Source organism: Nelumbo nucifera, chromosome 1 (genome assembly GCF_055504915.1).
Source record: "Nelumbo nucifera cultivar China Antique chromosome 1, China Antique-T2T, whole genome shotgun sequence".
NCBI lineage: Eukaryota > Viridiplantae > Streptophyta > Magnoliopsida > Proteales > Nelumbonaceae > Nelumbo > Nelumbo nucifera.
In genome coordinates, this window is record NC_142649.1 from 170,757,235 (window position 1) to 170,783,036 (window position 25,802).

Sequence of the window (25,802 nt, forward strand, 5' to 3'; positions counted from 1 at the left end):
CACGATCTCGTCGGGACCGTGTTCCCAAGGGAAGTTGCTCGAGGGTATAAAGTAAGTGTACTCCCTAGGCAGGTCGAACTAGGTGATAAGGGAGTAAAGCCCCTCAGGCGTCATGGTTGAGGGCCCAAACTTGTCTAACGTCCGACCTCGACGGGAGGAGGACGCCAAACTACCCGAGGCGACTCGGCCTATGGGTTCGAACTCTTCCTCGAGCTCTACCTCGGGTTCACTAAGGCTGTCGAGGGATGCAGCTCGGTTTGTAGGACCTGCATCTAACCCCCTCGAAGAACTATCTAAGCTGTTCGAGCTAGACATCGGGAGGAAAAGAATACCAGGAAGAAAGTACTGACTCACCCGGATAAAGCAAACGGACTACGGAAGGTTGACGCGAGCTAAAAACTTGGACGCGAGCTCAAGAAGCAAACGTAGGAGAATGGCAATGAAAAGCGACTGGGGTCCCCCACTATTTATACCCACAGTGACTGAAAACCATCGGTTCTAATTGAGGCAAATCCAACGGCCCACGATCAAGCTGACCGCACACCTCCTAAGACCGAGACGTGACTAACTGCACGTCTTTTGAAACTGAAGCAGTGCCGGCGCACGTCTCCCTGCATCGAAGGCAGCAGCGGCGCACGTCTCCCGGCATTGAAGGCAACAACGACGCATTTTTTCAAATTTGAAATAACGCCCGCTGTCACGTCTCCCAGCGACGCGTTTTTTAAATTTTAAAATAACATGCGTTGTCACATCTCCCAACATTTAAAGACGGATTGGCGCGTTTCCTAACTTTTTGGCGCTCAAGAAACCCGAAAATCTCCTAATGAGCGCATACTTCGCGCCATCAGTCAAACCGGTTCGAAGTACAGGTCAAATCCACCCATCACCTCACGAACTCCCCGTGCTAGGGCAAGCCCCTTGGCGCGAGGAGTGGGGGGCAATTGATGAAGGAAGATTTGGCCCGACTTATTGACCACCCAACACGTGGAAGCAACCAAGGGTGGCCTGACAGAAGTAACAGCTCGGCGCAACTGTACGCTCAAGGCGCGAGCTTCGAGAGGAGGAACCAGCGGTCTGAGCTCCCCAAAAGGAGCCCGAACTCTCCCTTTGACCCCTAGCCTTGTGAGGAGCGCAAAGGGCAACAACCCGAACTGGCCTGCCCCAGGGCAGTTCGGGCCACACCCCTATCCGAACTCAAGACTTCACCTCGCACACCACTCCAGCACTTCATCTCTAGGGCGCCGAATTGAACAACCGTACTTGACACCAAGGGAGTCCGTATCCTGAGGCGGCGCACCTGACTGATTTAGGATCTGACGCTTGATAGCCGCACTTCAACGGCCACCTGCCACCGCCACCTCCAGTCACAGAGACGGCTCCGACAAAGAGAGTAGTGGCGGTTGTTTGCCCCAGCAGAGGTGATGACACCCGAACTGGCAGAAGTGCAGAGGTAATGATACCCGACTTGACAGGAGCTTGGGAGTGAGTGCGCAAAGTGGTTATAAAAGGCTCTCTTCCCCCCAAGAACGAAGTATATGATAACTTTGTGCCATCTGGTTTTTTATCTTGCCTTTGAGGAAATACTAACTTGAGTTTCGGAGCACTTTCACCGGGTTCCTCCTCGGAGATTACTCGCTTTCTTCTCCGTTTCAGGCACGCTTTGCTCCAGCCAGAGGCAAGATCGTTGACAGTTAGGACCGGCCGGATTGCGCTCCATCATGGCCCATTGACACCCTTACATACATCCTCTCATTATTTCTCGACTTGGAACCCAAAATGGTTGCATTGGTAGTCCAACTTCCTTTTTTTTTTTCTGATCTGGACATTGCGCGTGAAGATGCAAATCTGCGTTTGCGCACTGTAGTTTTCCCTTGTTTTTCTTCATTTCGAACTCAGACATCCGATGTCTGCCCAAACCATCTGCAATCGTTCATGTATTTGAGATCCAAATCAAGGGTGTTTGTCTTTGTAGGATGTAGATCTGTTTTCCCTTTGGACGGTTCCTGTCTAAATCTCTTTTATATATTTGGGTATTTTTTTATAGGTTTAGTCAAGGTTCCTACCTGTTCATTTGCTCACATTGCATTCTCCCAAACACCAGCAAATTTGTATATGTATTTGCACCAATTGAAACAAACAACAAGAATACAAAATCGGTGAATCCAGATTGCAATTATGAACCGGAAAGAGCATATTTATACATTCTACATATTTGCATTTGCATCACAACCAAACGAAGAAATGACTGGGCCCTTTGGGAGGGTTAAAGTTTTGATTGAACTGCTTTATCTGCTTTGAAGAAATGACTGGATCCTTTGGGAGGGCTTCAGTTTTGAATGAGCTACATTGATTGAGGCACTTTGGAGAGTTACCAAAAATAGTTTCACTCAAAAGTGAATTTCTCAGCTCATGTAAGCATATTTCTGATTTTCCAGGTTTTTCACCAAACATGGCTTCATGCCTTTTGGTGTGGGGCTTACCTTGCAATGCCAGAAGTCACCATGTAAAAGCCCTCCCAGACAGGCATTACATTTATGCATTGGGAACGATGCAAATGGAGTGTAAATTCCAGTTCGGGGTAAATTTGTACCTTGGTTCACTTTTACTTGTGTTTGGCAACATTACATTTATGCATTGGGAACGATGCAAATGGAGTGTAAATTCCAGTTCGGGGTAAATTTGTACCCTGGTTCACTTTTACTTGTGTTTGGCAATATTACATTTATGCATTGGGAACGATGCAAATGGAGTGTAAATTCCAGTTCGGGGTAAATTTGTACCCTGGTTCACTTTTACTTGTGTTTGGCAACATTACATTTACGCATTTACAAATGACACACCAATGCATATTTACATTGATAATAAGATGTAAAAGTACATCAATGAAAAAGAAGTAAATTTGCATTCAAGTGGGCTTTTGATAAAAAAAAAAAAGAAAACATATGCTTTATTGGAATTTATTTTTGCATCCATTACAGCTAAAAATTTGTTTGATAAAAAGGTAAATTTGTCGGTGCAAAACTAACTTAATTTTATAATTTATATAAACCGTTTTACATTCTATATATTTGCATTCACACTTATTTGCATCATTTCCAAACACAACCTGAAGCTCAAAATATTTAAACTTTCAATTTTTTCCACCAAAAATTACTTTGAAGGAGTCAGTATAAGGTATTAAATATAACCTATTAACCTTTCTTCATATCTCAAACAAATAAATAAATAAAAGCATGAAAAATATTGTTTACAATGTTACAAACTACCGAAATTAGCTCCTTTAGCTTTGCTTCATAGAAAGCGTTATTTTTATTCAAGGGTTCACACCAATGTCCCGGTAGTTGAGATGGTTACTTGGCATCCTTCAAATAGGTGTGAACTATCTCCTTGGTAGGGTAATGGGTTTCACGTGCATCCTTCTCTGCCCCCCACACCTCCCCCACCCCCCCCCCCCCCCACCCCCCCCAAAAAATAAGGGTTAATAATTTAATAATGGGCATCATATTAAACAAAATGGAATTACAAAACATAGACATAATTGGGACAAGGTTTGATGATGATGAAGCGTATTGTTGACAAATTTAACTGATAAAATGAAATATGCCCATGCTTTTTTTCATAGGCTTGGGGAATAACAATATTAAAAAAAAAAAATGAAGGGATCTAAATTAAACTTTAATTTTGCAAGTGGATATGTAATTTTGGATATACTCTTACAGAGGTAATGGAAGTATGTTTATTAAACAAGTATAATAATTGGCATGGTTCAAGGTATCGATTATTTAGATCCGTAAATATATATAGTACAGTCAGAGTTTTCAAGAATTGATAATGTTTTTATTTTATTTCAATTTGATAATTCACAAAATATATATATATATATATATATATATATATATATATATATATTAAGGTGAATACTCTCGATTTTAAATACATGTATTTTATACAATATAAAGTGGATATCTCTCTACAAATTATAAAAGTGAAATTCAAATATCCTTAATACTTATTTCTATATGCTGCTGTTACCGTAGTTAAATTTGATTTTCCAACTCAAATACAAAAATCCAGTCCAATGCCATGTGGATGGTGGGTCCTATAGGAACATGTTTAATAAAAATAAAGCCATTAATTATGACTATTATTAACTACCAATAAAAAAATTAAGATTATGGTGTAGGTGGAATTATATAATTTAGTATTTTAATCTCAATGTCTCTATCTTTGTTCACAGGGACTAAAATTATTGGCAAACAGTTGCAATAGTTTCAAGCTGAAGGAAACAAATATGGAGGCCATCACTATCCCTTAATTAAAATCATTAGACAAGGGCATTTTCATATTCTAATTATATAAATACTTGTTGTCTTTTATCACAACAGAATGCTCATTTGAGTGGGAGAAAAATACCGGGACATGACCAAACGACCACTACTTTAAATCAGACAATGGACAATGGATGGATTCCCCCTTTTTTGTGACAAAGTAGAAAAAGAGAAAGATTGATGGATCATGGTGTAGATACCTGGAGATTGCGAGAGTTGGCTCTCAACACAACGACCCCCTCGGCTCCATCACCTCACCTATCACATAAATTTGAGAAATAAAAAAGTATTAAGAGAGTCTGGATTTTCTACTCACAGCCACACATGTGGAATATCTCAACATCGCAGCCCACATAAATAGTGTTTTCAACCCAATCAGTCCAATTGGTAACCTTTTTATGGTGCTGATCATTTCACGGGGTTATTGAAGATCTGGTTGAAACCCAATCAGTCCAACATCGCAGCCCACGCTGTTAAGTGTCATCCAGGTCAGTTTTAGGATGTTCTCGGTACTGTGGTCTTTCGTCTCATGTGGTGTGTTTGAATTCTCAGAAAACCGTTTTCATACGGTCTTTACAGCCTTTTGCAGCTTGCATTGTAAATAAAAACATATAAATACTGATGTAATTCCCAATACTGTAAAATGGCTGAGGGAAAGGTTTACTTTGAAAGGATGAAATCTGAATTCGTCTCTATTGTTGTGTGTGGTTGAAATTGCCAAATCGCATTGTTTGAACCACGAGACCCTCTATAGTTGTTTTGTATTGTAAAGTGGATATTTTGTGGATCAAGATTTTCAAATCATCATTGACCTGCATAGTCAGATTGTTCCCTGAACCATTATTTTGTCAAAAATAACGGCTAGATGATTGAATTGTTAATTCATTCAACGCAAACAATGGTTTTTTGTTGAATTTTTTACATTTTAATTTTTTTAAATGTTATTGGCTGAGTGATTCATTTGGATCCAACGATTGAACTGTTGATCCGAAAAATGGTGGGAGCAAAAGCAGTTGCGTTCGAATTGGTTTGTAAGACATTGGTTTGAATCAAGGTTCAAAGTATCGCCTTTGTGTATCAGTAGAGGTATATTGGTACTTAAACAAGTGGATCAAGGTTCAAGCATATTTTTTATTAAAAAAGAGTAAGATTCCAAAATACCTGCAAACAAGTGTATCGGACCCCCAAAAATATAATACGGTATATCCAATACAGGGCATAGTATATTGATACTTTGAACCTTGGTTTGAATATATTGCCAAAAAAAATTTTAATAAAATATCTTAATGACTTATTCAATATATTATGCTATGAAATTTAACTATAGACAAAAAATTTCAATATTACCTAATTCAATCCACGCTATATATAGTGTGTGTTGTTCAAATTGGCCTATATATAGCGTGACATGGACTGACACCAAGCAATTGACGAAGTTTGTACTAAACACCCCCTAATTATTAGCTTTTACCACCCTTTCCAGGCGGTCAAACTATTTTTTCCTTGGCTTCAAGGCGGCCAAACCATTTGACCTATCATCATTCATAGCTGTTCTAACACTCAATTCGCTTAATGTCAAACAAGGTTCAGAAATAGAATATACATTGCAAGGTTTTTTAAACTGGACTGGACTGGACAGGAAACCGTTCTGAGACCGAATTCTGGGTTAAATGATTCAACCATTAGGTTCGAATTGACAGTTTATTTGACTTAAAAAATAAATTTGATACGTGAATCACTAAAGAATCAGCAAATCACCCATATCGGACACAAGAATAGAAATACTTCAACCGATCTCAAAACCCCACTAGTCAAAATTTAAAACCCATCAATCCAGGTGGTCAAACAGTTGAATCAATTAACCCCTTTAGTGGGTGATATAGGTCAAACCATAACCACTTAATTCTATACCACCAACTAGGCTTTATGTACTTTATTATTTCCCAAATCTCACCCCTATTACAATTTAGATTTTAGCCATTTAGACAAAACCCTAATTAACAGTAGGTTTATTGGCTGTCACCGCTACTTCTAGGATCCAAGGTCAACCTATTATTCCACTACAATAGCCCAAATTTGATTTATTGATAAAATGGACTGTCCTGTTCAACCTGGATGGTTGAACCAGTAAACCGTCACCCAGAAAGAAAAGTGGTTCAACCATCCAGACTTTAAAGCATTATTTTTTATGGCACTCAATGAAAAAAAACTCCTTTTATGCATCCATGGTGTTGGTGTTGCAGTTAGACTTGTTCATGGGCTGGGCTGGGCTGGGCTAAGCTGGGCCAGGCTCGGGCTAGACTTTGTCTCTGTATTAATAAAATATATTCAGGCCCGAGCCCGAGCCCGATTAGAAAATTGAAAAAAGATTTTTTTTTTCTTTTTTTATTCAATAAAAAACTATTTTATTTATATTAAAAGACCTCAAAACCTTAAAAATAATAAAAAAATCTCACTGTTACTTGAAAAAAGATAAAAATAATAAAGAAAAAATGTATTTTTTATATATATTATCAAGTCGGATTCAGGCTAGGCCAGGCTTTTTTGAGAAAATCCGAACCCATGAGCCTGATATCTTGTGCAACCCGACTTAGATCGGGCCGGGATACAATATTGCCATTCTGAACCATTTACCAAACAAAGTGGGGGGCTTTTGTGTTGGCCACTTATTCAAATCTCACAGCTCACATCTATCGAGAGAAGATTTTTTATTTTTGGACTGAAATTCTTATTCGCCTATCCAATATCCATACAGGATTAGAAAGGGAAATTTGTAGGGCTATTTGGGGCCCCAAGTTTTAATTCTAGTCCATACATAAATGTGATTTATTTTTATGGGTCTCTTTCACTCACTCTCCACCACATTGTCTGCTGTTGTAGTTGTAGGTAGGAGTAGAAGTTAGGAGGAGGTATGAAATTCAATAAGAATAAGCCTGAGATTCAGAGTCAGGTTCCATGGATTTAAGCAGTGTTACACGCGTATAAGCAACTTCCTTCACAAAGTGGGTCCCTGAGGTTTTGTTGTATTCCCAGTACCACAATCTGTCAAACTCAAATCAATACAAGAATAATCGACTCTAGGAAACACATTAGCTCTTCGGGTTCTTAGTCAACCCGGTTCAACTGTGAGAATGCTGAATGCCACCCATTAGGAAAATGCCAAATGTACTACTCCCCTCAACCCACTGCCTACTGCTTCTGGCTACTAAGTGTCTGCCTAAACAGAGCAAGATGTGCGTGTGCCTGTGTGCCTGTATGCTTGTGTCTCATAGAGAGAGAGAGCGTCGCCACCTGACCTTCACGGGCTGGAATGGCAGACCTGTTGGCCGGGCTCTCTCCCTCTCTCTCTCTCTCTCTCTCTATATCTATCTATCTATTTCAGAATTCAGAGTCACCGACTTCTCTCAATCCCAAGACACCACCGGAATATCTGATTGAAACACGGCCACTGTACAATCTTTCTCTTGCACTCTGCCTCTTCACCTGAACAACCCAAAGTAGAGAAATTAACAGTGTCAAAAAGCGAACACCGTGGGTGGCAACGAAAAAAGCATCCAAACTTCTTATGCATGTTGGTGTCCAATGTCCATGTTTCAAAAACACACGAAGTGAGCAGAAAATTGAAATTTATCCCATCTCTTTTAGAGCGGAATGGCTTTTATTATGTTGCAGAGGTCAACATTTAAGACTTCTTGTGCTTTACTGGATTGAAAAGGCGGAGATTAAAGGGTGTCTACTAACCCGTGATGCAGTTATTTGTTATTGGAATTTGGACGCCATCCATGATCCCTCCTTCAATAAAGCTTCCGATGATTCTGCTCACTTTGCCCTTTTATGCTTCAGGTCGTTCATAAATCTCTGCATCTATTGGTTTATAACTTTATAGAGCTTATAATTCACTCAGTATTCCATTTTATTTTTTGATCTGGGTTCTTTGGAGAATTCGTTTTAAATAGATTCCGCAACTGCTAACATCATTTCTTGGAAACATATGGTGATTTTCTTCTGATTCACAAATCTGCAGTTAGCTTTCAATTTTGGCTGAAGACAAACACAAAGATGCGAGCAGATGGTTTTGGTCGTGGAGGCCAGTTTGCAACGCAAAAAGTCAAAATTGGTCGCCGTTGGTTGATTCTGCCGGCGGTGGAGGTGGAGACCAGGTGAAATGAGGAGAATCGATTGACCTCAGTACTGTAATTTTGTCCTGTGAACAGTAGAGCAGAGGATTAGGAATCCGCGAGAGCAGGGTGTATCACAAACCGTACAATGATTTGAGTTGAAGTCCTAGATCTAATCTAATGGTTAAAGGCTATAATCCTCAATCGATTGGACTAATTTACAGAAGAATTGCTGTAGATGGCGCAAAAGACACGAACGCATAATTGAAGCATAGAATAGAGAGGAAAAGATTGAAGAGAAGCGTAAGTATGACTGGTGGAGTCTGGACATATTTTGCTTTTGTTCCTTTCTATGTCTGAATGTGAAGCTGAAGAAAGAGGAGAGATCCTCAGTCCTCTCTAGATCTGCATCTGCCTCGGCCAACCTCAATGCTGTTGGGGCTCCACCTAAAAAGGGAAAATGACGTGCCTTTTGTCTTTTCTGGACCACAACCACCGATAAGATATGCGCCTGTTCTGTAGTACTAGAGCAGTTGTTGCTTGCCGAACGTGTGGCATCTCTGCATTTGAGCTTTTCTAAGGGCTAGTACCCTGGTAGGGTCATTCATTCTGCTCACTCCTGAGAGGTCCAGATTCCAGACACAGAGAAAGAGGCGTTTCCTATACGGGATCGTCCAGATAGGAATAGGAGATACTCAGATACCACCCTTATTTCTTTTTTTACTTCTGTGGTTGGACTTGGCCGGTTGGCCCCCACCATATATAACATGTCCAATGATCGATAGTTGAATGTAGTAATTCCACATCAGCTTAAATACCAGTCACTGTATTTGCCACGTGGCATTTCACTATAAGAAGAGATTATTGAAGGAGATAAGGGTGGGGGGGAATAAGAAACCAGAAAGGGAAATGTGCTTTGGTTGGGACTGAAAGATTCAAATAGAAAGGGGAGCGATAGTTGCTGTGCCTGTACGTGGTGGTGTGCCATACGCAATGTCGTGTAATCAAAGAATTGAAGACTGATGGATCCAACATCCAAGTATTCAATGAGAATCGTTGAAGAAGATGTAGGTGAGGACAAAAGACAGGGCCGGGTGATCCCAACCGTTAAAATCTACAACATGGTACAGGTGTATGTGACATACTCCCGGCACAGAGTTGGTTCATGGGTTGGAAGACTGTTTGTTCCCATTCTCCTGTCTCCTTGCACTTATCCTTGAGAGAAAGGATAATAATTTAGGGGTATCAAACTATCAATGGACCAGTTTTGGGTTGAACCCCCTGAAAATCAAAATTAAAATCAATTTGTACAGATTAGATAGATCAATAAGATATATTGAATTGGACCAGTCTAGACTCTAGACTTAATGGTCCTCAATTTGGACAGATTGGATAGATCAATAATATATATTGAATTTGACCAATCTAGACTCTAGACTTAATGGTCCCAAGTATTTAATGAATTGAACTGGACCTTGTCTATCTGTAATAGATTTATATTAGATTGGGTCGGATTGAACCAATATCCGATCCATTGATAGAAGATAAGAATATAGGTATTAATGAATTAGGCTTGATTTGAAACCAACCCAAATTAAAACCAACTTGAACATATTGAACAGTCCAAACATTGAATTGGACCATTCTAAATTGGTCCAAAGTATTCATTGGATTGAATTGTACCCGATCCATCTATGATAGATTCATATTGGATTGGACTAAATCCGGTCCAATTGACACCCTAGTTAAGTAGTTATACTTACCGTTGGAAAAATAACCCATCAATAGAAAATTAAATCTTCAGAGAAGTACGGATTTGCCCAATACAGATTTCTAATTTACACTGTAGAACTATAAACATTCAAAAGGACCACAACCTACACTCTATGCACCAATGCCCGCCCGTGAATTGACATCAATTCCGAACTAGCCTACAAATTCTGACCCTGGGCTGATCGGTCATTCTCCCTTAAATCTTTTTTTTTTTTTAAATATTAATGATTCGGATTGGACTAAAAATCGAAATGCTTAGTAGATCAAATATTTTAAAAATTGACCCAAAACTCAAACTGCTTTGACCACCGGTTTGTGGGATATGACCATTTGGTTCAAACAAATGGCCCATTCCAATTTAAAAAAATAAAAATAATTAAAATAAAAAAACATTCAAAATCATTGTTCGAATTAAACAACCGCCCAGATCAGTAAGTCACTAACCAAATCAACGATTTTGACCAAAGAGCAGATTAAAAGTAAAACCGAATCAATTACCTAAACGGTTCCCATGCCAAACGGCCAGACCATCTGGATCAACAACTGAATAGATCACGGTTTCATTGATTAATCGGATTATTAACCCGTTGAACTCGTAAAAAACGTCATTTAACCAGGATCCGGAATACCTACCGGCCCTACCGTCGGCGTAAGGTCCTATCGAAATCTTAGGACACTATTTTAGGATCAGAACCTTCCAACCTTGCCATGAAATAAATTAGATAAGTATGAAAATATTTCCAACGTAAGACTGTAAAAGGTGTTGGAACGGACTTTGCCCTACCATGGCCCCCTTGTGGAATCCTCTTTACTTGATTGGCCCATTTAACCACGTGCATCAGCAGTGCGAATATTTTAGGACATTGACATGTGGGGAAGGATGGTGACAAGTGGCACAATGGATGATGCCATGTCAGCTTGGATGAAGGAGACACTATAGTTAGGTTTATGAGGAGGAGGTAAAGTAAGTGGTATGGTTGGTTGATAGATTATTAATATGTGCTTCAACTTCAAGGCTAAGTCAAAAGTTTCAATTTTTCTAAATAAATCCAAAAGGGGGCAGGTTGCCCTATTCGGGAGAATCATGAATCAAAAGTAGATGATATTTCATCATCCTAACCATTCATTTGTCGCATTGAATATCGAAATGTCTCAATCTAATGGTTGTGATCTTACAACCATGTTGACTTATAAACAGGAAATTTCATTAAAAATATTTCGAAGGTGGGCCGTGGGCCCCCAGGCCTGATATTTTGAAAAATAATGGAACCTCATGGTCTGTGCAATATTCGAACTAGCTAGCAGCCTAGCACCTAGACCAACTCTTTTTACTAGAAGCATTGGATCAGAATCTTTTGCTTTGGGCAGAGATAAGAAATGCAGAAAAAACACTTTATTCATCTCAACTACAAAGAGAAAGAGATAAAAGATTCTGATCCAATGGCTGCTGCTAGAACCAACTCTCCTCTGTTCAATCAAATATTGGGGGGGGGGGGGGATTTAAAAAAAGTATTTTGTTTTATAATCAAGTCCAAGTACGACGTGTTAGGGTTTAGTGAGTTTGGAAAAATGGTTTTCTAATCAGTACACGTTTAATAAGCCAAAACCCTTTTAGGTTTATTCTTTGATCGCATAATACATACAAAACACCTTTTAAAAATTGGATGAGCGGTCTGGCCCTATCCTTTACTAAAGCAGTTTTCTATACTTTAACAAGTACAGGATTTCACTTTCAATAGTTTATGGATCTATCGATACTTTGAAAAATAGTTTATAAAAATAAGATCATTAACATATCTTTTATGTTATATTAGATGAGCGGCACGTAAAAGAGAACAGAGATGAATAGGGTGGACTGTGGAGAGAAAAAAATAAATATACAAATTTCATTTGCATGGTGGTCTGGAGGTGAAGCCAATGGCAATCCTCGGTGTTATATACAAGGTTCGAAATATTATAATGTATCGGCGCTTATTGTGTTATCTGTATCAATTTTTAAATCCGTCGAAATGCTGTTTATAGGGAGTTAGATGGTGTTTCTATGTTTAAACATAAAATCAATATTTTAAAAATTGACTCGGAATCGGAACTGCTTTGGCCACCGATTTCTGGGTCAGCGGTTTTATTATCCATTTTGAATGGATGGCTCATTTTAATTTAAAAATAAAAAAGGGCCAAAACTGTTGTCTGAGTTGAATGGGTCAATGGTTCGACATCCCGGGTCAATAGGCTATTGACCAAGTCAATGGTTTTTTGTCAAGATACGGATTAAGGGTGAAATAGAAGCAGTTGGATGGTTTTCAGGCTGAATGGTCTGACCATCCGGGTCAACAACGGTTCAAAAAACCATGCATAAAACCCCTTCTAACATGCTTGACCTTGAAACATTAGACTGAAATGATACTAATAGAAAAATACTATATCAGTAGGGGCGTAAATGGATCAAATTTGAATCAATCCAGGTAATATCTGAATTCGAATATGATCAGAAAATTCAATATCTGAATTCGATTTGATATCTAATGGATATTGGGAATTAATATTCAAATTCGAATTTGATTAAATATTTGGATACAAATTCGACCAATTAATTATTTTTAGGAAATTAATAAATATATAAAATAAATATTTTATTTATATAAATATATAAATTATTTATATAATTTAATTATATATATTATATAAAGCATTTAAACATTATATATATATATATTATATAAGAATTAAATAATTGATCGAATTTGAATATTTATCGAATTGAATCAGGTCATATCTGAATTCGATTTTGATTATGTTGAATCTTGAATTTGAAATCGAATTTTTGAATACATTGACACCCCTATATATCGGCCTTTAAAGGTGGGTAAAATACAAAGACTTGTCATGTTGTACTTTGGGGGTAGTGACACTTAAATCCCAAAGCTTTCATTTGTGATAGAGAATTACCTTTACTTTTAGATTCCAACACTCTAAACCCACAGTTAATATTTCAGCAGTTTTGAACTTTTATGAGATCATTTTGCCCTTTTAGAACCCTATGCTTTGAACTTTTTCTATCTTTTTTTTTTTTTTTTTCTTTTTGTAACAGAGAGAGGAATGAGAGTTGAAAGAGGTAGGGTTCAAACTTAGCTTTTAAAGATGCAATAAAAGAAAAGGGCAAAATGGTTTCATGAAAATAGAGTTTGGAATATAAAAGTACAGGGTAACTCTTTCCCGGGAGTCAAGTACCCAAGTGTCACTACCTTTGAAGTGTAGTTCACTATATTTTACCCATTTTTGCATTTTATGAAAATGGATACTTTGAACTAGACCTGTTCATGGGCCGGGCCAGGCTTCACCTCTTTATCAACAGAAAATATGCAGACCTGAGCCCGAGTCCAGCCCAACCATCGGGCCTAGATCTTGAGCATGAGCCCAGCCCTTATATAAAGCCCAAAGCCCAATCTGTACACAAAATGTCTTATTTTTTAGTGTACTTTTATAAACTAATATTATATTAATTTAGTAATAATTTAATAAATTAATAAAATATTTTGTATTTCCTAATAATAAATTAATATTTATTAATAATTTAAGAAACAAATATATATTATATATAACATAAATACTTTTTTATTATATGTAATAGTGTTGGGCCAAGCTTGGGCCCAGGCCGGGCTGGCCCGTCCGGCTACCCAGCCCATTCTACCTTGAACCATGATTATATTGGTAAAGATAATTTATACAGGCCAATGGATGATATATCTTTGATGTATGCGGACGTAATCAATATGTGCTAACCCCCCCCCCCCCCTTCTCCCAATTCTCCGGGAGGGGGATAGTTCATGGTTTTGTGGGGTTCTTACTTGTGCAAGCCTAAGAGAAAGGACCCAAAGGGAAGGAGTGGTGGTCCATAATCCATATCTACTTGGATCACTGGAAACCCTCTGGGCTCTATAGAGGACATAAACTTTTAGAGATTGGTCCCCCATTTAATGGTTCCCGCCCCACCTGATTAAATGATTGGTACCATACCACAAGGTGTCAATACAACAAGGCTCAGCCCGCCTTCAGGCTGGGCCAACCACAGCCCAACAGGCCAAGCCCAGCTTGGGGATATCTACTTGTACACGTGATATGATGATAAGAAGTTGTTAACCCATGATGAACATTATTTAATGGTTCCCCCTTTTTTACAAGTGGACCCTATCGACCTGGATGGTTATTGCACAACATACCACCGAAGCCCATGTTCACCAAATTATGTCTGAACCGACCATTTACGGAGTAGACATATTTTTAACAGTTTCATTTCATTAAAGCATTCTTCCTTCACACTAGTTTTGGTTTTTGAATAAAGAGGTTTCTGTGTTGCCTCACAGGTATAGTGTATTAGTGGTACAGGGTTTATTTTGGATGGGTGAAAAACGAGAAGAAAACAAACCATTCGATTGGGATCTAACCCCCTGCGACTAATGATTTTGGGCTGCTATAAAACGACCCATGTAAGGTAAACTGGGCACCAACTGCTTTTTCCCCTTTTGAAGCTTGTGGGTGTGTTTGTGACAGGTTTTCAGACAAGCGCATTCAGCAATAACTACAAGTTCGATACAGATGTATCACTAAAGGCAATGGTCAGCTTTATCAAAACCATCCAATGACCCTAATCAGAAGTGCAGGGACCCACCCATTTGCCTACCTAGAAGATTCATAATTCATTGCAGACGCACAGTAGTTCTCCACAGAGCGATGATAGGCAATCCTTCAGACTTTAATGAACATTAGATGTCCTTTTCCAAGTAGATAGAATGAGGTTTGTCCTTGAGTGGAACAATGGGAACTTTCATAACAGTGACTAAGAACTCCAAAGTTAAGACTGTAGCTCTTGTATGGAAAACTATTGCAGCAAAATCATGCCTTTAGACTTCAGAGGTTCAGCATATGATATTTTATTCTCTAGATACAACGTCACTGTGGAAAATGAACAGATAGGTCAACCATTCCAAGTGCAAGCGGAAGGAGAAAATATTCTACTCTTCATCAAAAATTTCTACTTTGTTTTAATACAACTGACAATGAACCACCTTTGCTTTCTTACAAAATTTGATGAGTTTAAAGTGCATCCATCCAATAAAAGCAATGAGAAAAGAATGGACTGATGCTAAATGATAGTCAAAAGACTCAAAAGTCAAAGCTCAAAAGGGTGATTCCAGGGATTTACACTTATGCCCATGAAGATTTCAGACGGTCAGCAACTCCTGAAAACCAACCATATCCATAGATAAATGTAAAACATTAAGAAAATTGAATATACTGCACTTATCGAGCACTTGAACTATGAAGAGCATGATTTGATATGTAACTACAGATCTACAATTCAAAAATTGAAATCAGGACGTGCATCAAGCAGTAATCAGGACTTTGATTTCTTCCCTAGGCCTTATCCACACACACACACACCATTCTCATTCTTAATGGTTGCTAGTGCTTCTAATACATGCTCATATATTTTGGGCCTTTTATGTCACACCAAAGGAGCAAAAAAGTTAAAACGTTGTATACGTTAGGTCTTTTTACAAAAGTATCTAAACATCACCTCAAAGGCCATCAAGAAGAACCCACCACCCAATCAGTGCAACCTATTATTTCTAGGCACAAGAAAAAAAAAATCTAGAGGGTGCAGACCATTTTGTGGGCTATTTCCGAGTCTAAAAGAAGACTATAACAACAGTAATGAGACATTTTATTACATCATATTTCTGAATAAAAAGCACATTGACAGCATTAAGAAAGTTTGGGGTCCAAATCCTTCTACATCACATTTACAAGGAGTGCACTGCTCATTGATCATAACTATAAATTGAGAAGCGGACCTATTGGTTTCACAAACTGTGCAAATACAAGTTATGCCCAAGAAAGTCAAAAGAAGCTTCTTCCATTCAACCTCAGAAACTTTCAAGAAAAATTGCAAAAAACATTGATCTTGAAGCAATTAAAACAATAAACAATCATACATCATGAAAACATCACCTCAGCTGATCACTGAGCTTTGGTTGTTAAAATAGTCACAGAAAAGAACAAGGTGATGCATGGGAAGTCATCCTCAAATTCCTCTAGTGCAAAATGTGGCACACATGTGGAGGGTTCAAGGCTAACCATCCAGTGCATCTCAGCTAAGAGATAACTAAAAACAAGGCGAATTGATTGACTGTAACCATCTTACCTAACGGAATTTTATTTAGGCCTTCATTTTCTTTACTTTCATTTTTACCGTCTGAAATAAGTAACGACAACAACAATGATTTTAAAGCAGGAGCCCTCGTAGCTAGGGCCCAGTATTGAGCAATTGGCCCCAAGTCCCAACCTCCTTAGGTATATACTAAAAGGGCAGCCCAGTGCACGAGTCTCCTTAGGTATGCTCATATAGAAAAATAGATAGAAAGATCCTGTAAGAAATATCACATCTGTGTTATCAATCTATAGAATTGAAGTACTAATATACCTTCTCCTTTTGTTTGTACACAGAATCAATCTTCTTCATATACTCATCTGTGACTTTCTGCAATGAAGGGGCAATACTTGGTCATTTTCAAGAAATTATTTTGACAAACAAGTAGAAGAAAAAGAAAGGATATGGATTAAGATGACCACAGAAAAATGACATGCAGGATAGAGAACAAGCAAGTTATTCAATACCTGCAAATCACTTGATAAATCTTTAACATTGTCTTCAGAAAGCTTTTTCTCCTGCAAAACAGAGAAAACATCGGAGGACAGAATCTGATAAACAATTAGAAAGCAAAATAACACCCTATGAAATATGGAAAAAGAAAAGAAAATTATTGACAGATGAGAGACACCAAACCTTCTCAAGTTTCTCATAGGATTTTATGGCATCTCTTCTTATATTCCTTAATGCCACCTATAAATGATAGATCTCTGAGGTTTTAAAAAAGTTTGAGAAAAACATCTCTGATGAGGAAAAATAACATTTAGCAAATGAATAACTATATAACAGAAAATAATCAGATTCCCTAGGCATTACTCTCCATATCAAGCCTCCTTTTCATAGTTTCACCATCACTACATCACAATTCAGGGGAAATATTTAAAATGATTTGTTAATGCAAGTTGGATACTCTTCTGAGAAATTGTGCTTATAAGTAGCTTTTCCATCCTGACAAGTAGTGAAATGCAAATAGGAAAATACGCAACTTAGTGACTTACATAATGTAATATGCTTTTAAAGGTGAATTGGCCCTTGTACTGATTAATAAGAAACATTAGCCTTTTCCCTTGATTGGTAGCAAATATAAATAAGGAAGCTACACCATTTCAAATATAAAAAGGTTGCTCATAGAAATTCCTTGCAATGGTTCTCTAACCCTTTGCAACTATAACTAATGTTCTCTATCAATTTAGCAAGCTCATTGACCATGTGAGGTTTCACAATTTACAGCACTAATGTAGCTAGAGGAGCCTTCAATACCAATGACAATGAAAACATCATGCAGAATTCTTTTATCCATCAAGCGGTACCTTACTTTTGCCAATTAGAGTAATTACATACTGTTGGACAGGAAACAGAGCTTAGACTCTTAGTTGGCAGTGAAAAGTCTGCAGGATGTCAAACCTTGGGCCTAGGATCTAATCATGCATTCATCATCTCTTGAATCATCAACTTTTTCATTTGCCTTTTCAAAACTTACCCCTAACCAGCCAAATCCAGCATTCAGAACAGCTTGAGACTTCAGATTTTGTGCATATTACATGTCAGAAGTTCAAACCAAACAATGGAAAACCTCCAGTCCTAAGCCAGAACCTGACCAGTTTATTAGATGCTCTAAGCCAAGTATAAAATTTTCTTTGGATATAGCATTCAGAAATTTAGGATCAATCAGGTTCCCCAAAGTAGGTACACTAATCCATCAAAAAAAAAAAAAAATCTGGGTGCACAATGTGTGTTAAGCAGATGCTTTTTTTCCAATTCTCTCCATCTTGGTGCTAGTATTCCAAAACAAAATTAAGAAACAAGACATATACATTTTCACCATCCATGTATGTTTAAGATCCAGAATGAAGCATACCTTCCCTTCCTCAGCTTGTTTAGCCACAATTTTCAATAACTCCTGGGTTCAGAAAGAGAAGAAAGGAATTAGCAATGAGAAATTTACCAGCATATCCAAAGGAGCTTGGCTTCTTCTTCATCTCCTTTTACTATGTACCACATTTGTTTTCTTGATCATTTAATGAGGTACTATGGTCCAATGTGTCAAAATTTCATCAAGGTTTAGCATTTAGATTGTCAATCTTTAATCTCAAGCCAGCTATTGTGTCAACATAAAGTAGATGAAATTTTTTTCAGGCTCTGAAATATTTTTTTTGATGAATAATAATAAGTTTATTGATTCAGGCTCTGAAATATTTGAGCTTTTGTCTTCCCTGATTACAATGAAAAATACATTTTCCTTGCCATTTACATCAAAATAAATCAGAAGAGGTAGAAAACAAAGTTTCTGCCATAAAAAGCGCACAAATAATAGAAAAAATATTTCAGTTTAAAATATTATACATCCATTTTAGATAGGAACAAACACAGCCTAAATCTCTTCTCTTGCTTTTACCTTTTAGTGTAACTTTTTGGCTAATATATATAGCTCTACATTAATCTAGTTATTTTACAAATACATAACCTATTTATTCTTTTTCTATTCCCATGCTCAAGTGAACCACATACTGCAAATGTGAGAAGGAAGGTACAACCTATTAGGCCTTGAAACTTCCAATACAGTGATTCAATGAAAGAATTTTGTTATTCCAAGTTTAGTTGGAGTGACGTATCAGATTTAAAAAAAATAAAAAAAGGCATCTTAATATGCTTTCTTTTTCATATTAAAGCAATCTTTGTAGTTATTATATAGAAAATTAAAAGATGCATGTAAAATTAAAATGAATGAAATAATAGGCAATATATGAAAATTGTGAAATAATGCTAGATAATAGGGCAAAATATAGAAAAACAAAGTGAGCATTCTTCTCAAAAGAAAATAAGTGTGATGTGTAGGGGTTTTAGGGACAAAAGGTATAAATAAGATTTCCATTCTGCATGTAACATATTTCAGGGCATTATCAAGGGTGAAGGTACATTAAGGCAATGGGCCATGATAGAAACGAAACAAATGGGTAAGAAGGGTGAGATCAAGATCAGTGTTAAATTAGTTGCTTTAGGACATGTGGATGATGGTGCAAGCATGATTCAAAATACTGGTCAGACTTGGTGAAATATCCCTGAAATCTCTCCATTTAGCTAGAGGCAATACACAATATTCCAAGAATCTTTCTTTTCCCTCTTATCTCTGAAGAATTGTCTTTATATCAGTGATAAATTTTATTGATAAATCATACATCTAAGATCTGAAAGTTTGGAATGTTATTGAAACTTTCCAATATTTCAATAAAATCATCAAAAGTTTTTGAAAATCTTTTCCTGAAAGAATAAATGGTGATTCTATGATATGGTTCATTTACTAAGTCATTGTGATTAAAAAAAAAAAAAAGAAAGAAAAAACAACATAACTATAAAAGAGGATTCTCGATTACAATAAAAAAAAATAAAAGGAAGATACTCGATCTAATCAAAACATATAGTACCAAAAAAGATGGAAGTCAAAATGGTAAGTTAATGACAATATGTATATAGGAAAGATAGCTAAAAGACTAAAAGGGAGATAGCAAAAGATGCTTATTCAAATCTCTTAATCTTCTCTTGTTTGGTATATGCAGTTATTTGCTATGGTTATTTGAGTTTTCAATGCACAAGTATCCTTCTTCTAACAATACATTAAGTTTTATTAACAAATTCCATGTTTTCAATATTTTCCCCAAATTCTTTAGATTTTCCATATCTTAGAGCAAAACATCCCAAAATATTCCCACTTTAGCATAAGGAAGAAATTAAAAATCATGGGAACAAGAATATTATAGTTATTTGTTATAATCTCTTTTTGAGTGGCATACATATAACTCTAACAGAGGCTTTCAAATCAATCCAGATTGTGGCCACTGTGGAGAAAGAGAAGATGGAAATCATATTTTCCTGAGATGCCAGCTGGCAAAGCAAGTTTGGGGGAGTATAGAAGGTCCGAACTTGGGCTCCAGAACGGATGAGGAAGATCTTGAACAGTGTTTAACAAGAGGAATCAAGGACACAAGGGAAAATGTAATAAACTCAGGATGGGAAAGAGTCAGTTTCCTGCTCTGGAGCATCTGAAAACAAAGAAATGAAAAAAATTATGGAAACAGAAGAGGAAACAGAAGAGGAAAGAGACCAAAAGAAAAATTATGGACAGGATGGACTCCACCTAGAGAGGGCTGGTTAAAGATAATCTTTGATGCCTCAAGTCAAGGCAAGGAAATGGAGACTGTGCAATTGGGTGCATAGTAAGGAATTTGTATTTCGCAGGGGAAGATTGTTCATGTGATTTCAAGCTTGATAGGAAGAACTACGATCAACGTGGCATAATTCATTGCTGCAAGGATGGCTCATCAGATTGTGTGGAAGACAGTAAGAAGGATGCTTTTTTCTTTCTTTTCTTTTTCTCTTGTAGTGCTTCCCTATATGTACCAAAAAAAGGTTTAAAGGCCAATAAAGGAAATTTGGTATATTGCATAAAATACTATTGAAACATGGGATAAAATAAATTACCTTCCTCCTATCAGATGTCAATTGTGGAACGGAAAGACGTATCACTTCTCCATCATTGTTTGGAGTTAAACCAAGATCGGAATTGACAATGGCCTTCTCAATAACTTTTAAGCTGCAAGAAAGTTGCAATTACGAAAAAGAATAAAGGATAAACATAAAGAAAGACAAAAACAAAGTCTACTTTTTGATTGGTACAAAGACAAGGTTACTTTTTTGGAGATACTCACCTTTAAAAGAAACAAAGACAGGATTTAACAAGCCTAAACATAGAGAAAATTACATAACAATGAAATATATAGAAAAATACATGGGCATCACTAATACAATACCAGCCTCTAATATTTTTTTTTGGAATACCAGCCTCTAATATTAGAATAATATACATGGCACATATGGAAGATTTGGTAGCAGTTGATGCATTAAACAATTAAGATTAATTGGAGGTTCTTCTTCCAATATGTTCCTACTTGTATAGTCAAAGGAAATATCCTTATCAAGTTTTCACAACCTGTAGCTAACCTATTGGGTTGACATTTCCAACACTGGATCAATAAGGTTGAATTCAATGAACGGTAGGTCCCTAACCTCTTTGCATGTGCAATCATATCAACCACAAAGAAATGGTTAGGTTGGACCTCTTAATTTCCCAATACTATAAAGTTTCTTCATATAAATCATTTTATGAAACTGTACCTCGATTTATCATATGGCTGAATCAGAAGAGAACTTGCATCTGGAGTACTTATTTGTGCAATGCTCTTCAAGCTGACAGGAGTTCCATAGTACTCAACCTGAAATATTAATGTCTCACAAGATGAGGGCCTGAACAAAATGAAGCACCACTTTTGAAAAGATGAAAAAGTTAATATACAATATATCCAAAAGGCTATTAGCTCAATTAGTTAGCGTATTGTGTTATTAGCAAAAAGGTTATAACCTTGTATGTTCAAGTCCTATATAGACTTAATTGTTTAAACTCTAAAGTCTAAACATCATAGGTACAACGACAAACTTATTTAACATCATATTCAATGCCAATTCATCGAAACACAGAAACCAGCTAGGTGATGCACAGCCAGAATATGGATGGTTTAGGCCCGTATCAGAGATTCTTGATAATTCAAACTTTCAACCTCCTCTGCTAACACTTAACAGAAGATGGATCAGCCTCCTATTATGTCACTTCTTTTAGAGCGTGTGCGTATACGCATGCATGTGTAAGAGAGAGAGAGAGAGAGAGAGCAGTGGATCTTTAATTGCTTAATAAAAAAACCAATTGGGTTAGGGTTTGGGTTGAGCTCAACCCATGTTTAACCCTTTTTCTAGTTGGATTCTAGGTCAAGCAAGTAGGTAAAAGAGAACACTTGACTATCTTTTTATAGAAGGATTTATTGGCAAAACTATGAAATCCAAATGAGGTTTGATTATATTAGCAGTCTTTTTCTTTTTTTTTTTGCTTGGGTTGGAATTATTCATCAAACAGATTTTTTTTTTCCAAAACAAGGTTCAGTGTAAAGCAAACTAAAGCAGCTCGGTATTCTTATCTAAAGGTTTGGTATATTCACAAAAAAAAGTATTTATTTATTACCTGAGAAACATGAAATTTGCAGACCAAGTGAGCAAACCATGGTGGACTTAGCATCATAATGTTGATTTATATCCCAAACAACCTAGACATAAAACTATCATCCTTGGCTTGTGCTTTTGCATTTACTTCTTCAAATTTTATGGCTGATTCGTTTCCATTTTTCATAATTGACTATGAAGACTGCAATTTTCATGTCCTTTGTATTAATAAAAAGCAGATTCAAATGGACTTTAGATCAAGATAGACCCGAACAACATCATTTTACATGCCAGTATTGCATTTTTGTGAGTTCAAATTCATATTTTTTCATGTTCCATACTTTTTGCAGCCTTCGGGTATGTCTGAGTTAGAATCAATTGGAAAACAACCACTAGTTATCATACATTCCCTAATTATGTAATTAATCATTTGATTAAAACAAGTAAATTACTCATTACAAAGGGAACAATGAAGACGTTAAACGAACTTAATACCTCAACTCTATCAAGCATGGCTGGGTTTGCTCTTCCAGTCCTTACTGCATTAAAATTTCCTCTAACTGTTTCAATAGTCTTTTCCATCCTTTGTTTCTGCAGAACAATCAAATCATGGAGTACAATGTTTGTGATAATAACTGCAAATATTCGATAACAAGTATGGGGCAATGCTCCACACAGAGTATGTTTTTCAATATCATGCCTGCACTATAACCATGAGGGACACTTACAACATCCTTCTCAATCAAAGATTTCTCAGCTTCAATTTCTTCAATGGTGGCACACCTCAAAACTCCTGCTCTGGATATGAAATTGTAACAACATGCGGTACCGAACACATCAGGAAGGAATCACAAAAAAGGGTTGGCAAACAAAAAAAATCTACATGCATAACGACCCAAGTACAACTACAATAAAGAAAATGATCTGGAGATGGACTTACCTCTTCTGTTCCGATAGTTTTACAACAATGGGCTTGCCAGAAAATTTCCTGGTGCCAACTTGAAGGCTTACGTAATTTGCAGCTGAGCTCCATGAAGCCACGTTTGTGCATGTGGAAAGACATTTCTTGCAACTGGTTTCTCTGCAGTAAGAACCTGAAAGTATTCACCATAAAACAGGGATCCAATCGAAAATTGCCATAAAACAGGTTTGCAACAGCCAAAGTTTTTCCAATACTGACTGCCCGAGTAATCTGGAACTTGCATGGCCCGAATTGGCTAACCATACTCCAAGTTCCACGTTTACATTCGAATTTTAACGGAATTAGGGAGACCTCAATTAACTCAGACAAGTTGGTTCGGCGTTAGAACTCCCAAATCCCATAACACAAAACCAATTTTAAGTTCATATAAGCAAAACTGGCGGGTCAATAGCGAATCGGTAACAAATTGCAATTCAATTACTCCGTGTCTCAATAAGGAGCCGAACAGTCCATAACTACGATTACGGAAAGAGTAACAGAACTCCATCAATTACTTGAGAGCTGGAATCTTGAAACAAAACCCTAAACCCCTAACCTCCTCCCCTGCTCCCAAACCAAACAAATAAATAAAATTCAAAACGTAAAAAGGTTTATAAAAAGCTACTGACCTTGAAGAGTTAGGGATGCATTGGTAGTGTGTGATTTAGTCTGATAGAGAGACCGTACAGAAGCAGCGGACGAGAACGGCATCGCCATTAAAGCTGGAGAATCGGAAGGAGATAACTATGGAACTTCGCTAAAAGAGCACTCTTCAGTGAAAAAAAAAAAATTGTTGGTTAAGTCGGGAAAGAAGAAGGAGATGAACGATGCAAGAGTATAGAAGGCCAGACACTAGAGACTAGAGGGTAGAGAGTTGGAACTTGGAAGGCAACTGGGTAAGCTCAGTCTCAGCCTGTCAACACGTCAACACGCAGAGGCAAGAAATTTGGATAAGAGGAGAGAAAAGGTTATCTTGTCGACAGGGATATTTTTCAGTTCTCATCTTCCACTCTCCGTCGTTCATTTTTTTTTGTTTTGATCGTATCTCCATGCTGGATGGCGGATGCTGCAGGCAAGAAATTTGGAATGTGTCTATAGTCGGATCTGCTTACTACAAATCTACAGCCGCACATTGTGAACATTATCTTATTATACCATTTATTATCATGCGAGATGTTCCCAATGTGCTGCTGTGATATTACGTGCACACGAACGTCGCCAGCGTTTTATAATAAGCAGGCTATAAATTACGATATGATACAGTGAATAAAGTCTAAAAATAAAATTGCCTGAGATTATGTAATAATGATTTTTTATGATTAAAATGATATTTTTTATTTAAAAAATAAAAGAAATACATTTATTCGAATAAATATTACGTAGGAAATATTTATCAAACAAAGCCATAATACCAGAGATGTTCCCATGTGCGACTGTAGGAGGTATCGCAGAGCGTTTTGTAGTTGGCAGATCCCAAATTCAGCCCAATTTTGCACAAGGTGGGCTTGAGTTTTTAGGTATGGGCTGGCCTTAGGCAGAAGTCTTAGGTTTGACTTAAATTTGGGTTGATTTTGGATTAGCACCTTCAGGAGACTGAACCCGACCCAATCCAGTGTGAGCCCACTCAAACAAATACATATATGCGTGCCATTTATTTATATAAAAATTCTTTTTTCATTATATATACATAATAAAAAATAAAATTTGCCCATATTTTTCAATCATTTTTATTTATATATAAAGATGATTATATAAAAATATATTCATAAATTCTTTTAAATCCAACTAACCCAATCAAGCCCAACTAAGCCCTACCTAATGCAACCTAAGCCTAAGAAATTACCCCAAATTGTGATAGATTAAACTTGAGTTGGGCTTGGATTGATAAATTTGGACTTAACCTCAAATTGGATTGCCTGAATCCAATGTTGCACATTTAGAATTGGGTCTAAATTGACCTTCATCTTGATCCAATCTGCCCTAGTTGCACCCCTATGCTGTATACTGAGATTCAAAATTCAAGAGCCTGCAAATTGTATCTCAAATTGGAATCTCATCCCAATATTGATCTGAATTCTATAACTTTATAATTAAATTGTTTATGGATACCATCCCAAATCGAATTATATCTACACGAATACATACATATAATTAGGTGCTTATTTTATTGAAATGATAATTTGATTATGTTTAATTTAATTTATTAATAATTTAAGATTAGGGCTGCAAGTTGGGTTGCGGGACTTAGGGTTTCAACTACATGAGGCTTACCCCAACCTGACCCAAGTTGCACCAATGATGTCCAAGTACAATGCAAATCTGATCCGAATCCAACAGATAATATTCTATTTGAATCCAACTTTTAATACATC

The 25,802-nt window shown here is 37.0% G+C and overlaps 1 protein-coding gene and 1 long non-coding RNA gene across 4 annotated transcripts; one reads left to right on the forward strand and one right to left on the reverse strand.

Moving 5' to 3' along the window:
- Nucleotides 1-8,031: 8,031 nt before the first annotated feature.
- LOC104596503 (uncharacterized) lies at nucleotides 8,032-9,263 on the forward strand. Its single transcript, XR_735059.2, has 2 exons — nucleotides 8,032-8,171; nucleotides 8,353-9,263. It is a non-coding gene; the product is annotated as an uncharacterized LOC104596503 (long non-coding RNA).
- Nucleotides 9,264-15,217: 5,954 nt separating this feature from the next.
- On the reverse strand, nucleotides 15,218-24,513 carry RRF (ribosome recycling factor, chloroplast precursor). Of its 3 annotated transcripts, XR_016080632.1 has the most exons (12): nucleotides 24,060-24,433; nucleotides 23,410-23,563; nucleotides 23,198-23,267; nucleotides 22,965-23,060; nucleotides 21,597-21,694; nucleotides 20,904-21,015; nucleotides 18,286-18,327; nucleotides 17,338-17,375; nucleotides 17,064-17,137; nucleotides 16,895-16,945; nucleotides 16,701-16,757; nucleotides 15,218-15,456 (listed from the first exon to the last, which is right to left on the reverse strand). XR_016080632.1 is itself a non-coding variant. In XM_010257691.3 (11 exons), exons 1-11 carry the CDS (start codon nucleotides 24,145-24,147, stop codon nucleotides 15,439-15,441), a joined length of 843 nt encoding a protein of 280 aa, XP_010255993.1. In that variant the 5' UTR covers nucleotides 24,148-24,513; the 3' UTR covers nucleotides 15,218-15,438. The 3 variants fall into 3 exon arrangements, 2 of the variants coding, with proteins under 2 accessions (XP_010255993.1, XP_088751352.1); XM_010257691.3 differs by lacking the exon at nucleotides 17,338-17,375 and having other exon boundaries at nucleotides 17,064-17,120; nucleotides 24,060-24,513; XM_088895226.1 differs by lacking the exons at nucleotides 15,218-15,456; nucleotides 16,701-16,757; nucleotides 16,895-16,945 and having other exon boundaries at nucleotides 17,063-17,137.
- Nucleotides 24,514-25,802: the final 1,289 nt, after the last annotated feature.

Bases quoted from the DNA above. Each gene is read 5' to 3' on its own strand.
- RRF (XM_010257691.3), bottom strand. From the start codon at position 24,147: ATGGCGATGCCGTTCTCGTCCGCTGCTTCTGTACGGTCTCTCTATCAG. The intron at 21,695-22,964 runs GTATTAAGTTCG...TTAATATTTCAG, and splicing joins CCATGCTTGATAGAGTTGAG to GTTGAGTACTATGGAACTCC. The intron at 21,016-21,596 runs GTACAGTTTCAT...ACTTTCTTGCAG, and splicing joins CAGCCATATGATAAATCGAG to CTTAAAAGTTATTGAGAAGG.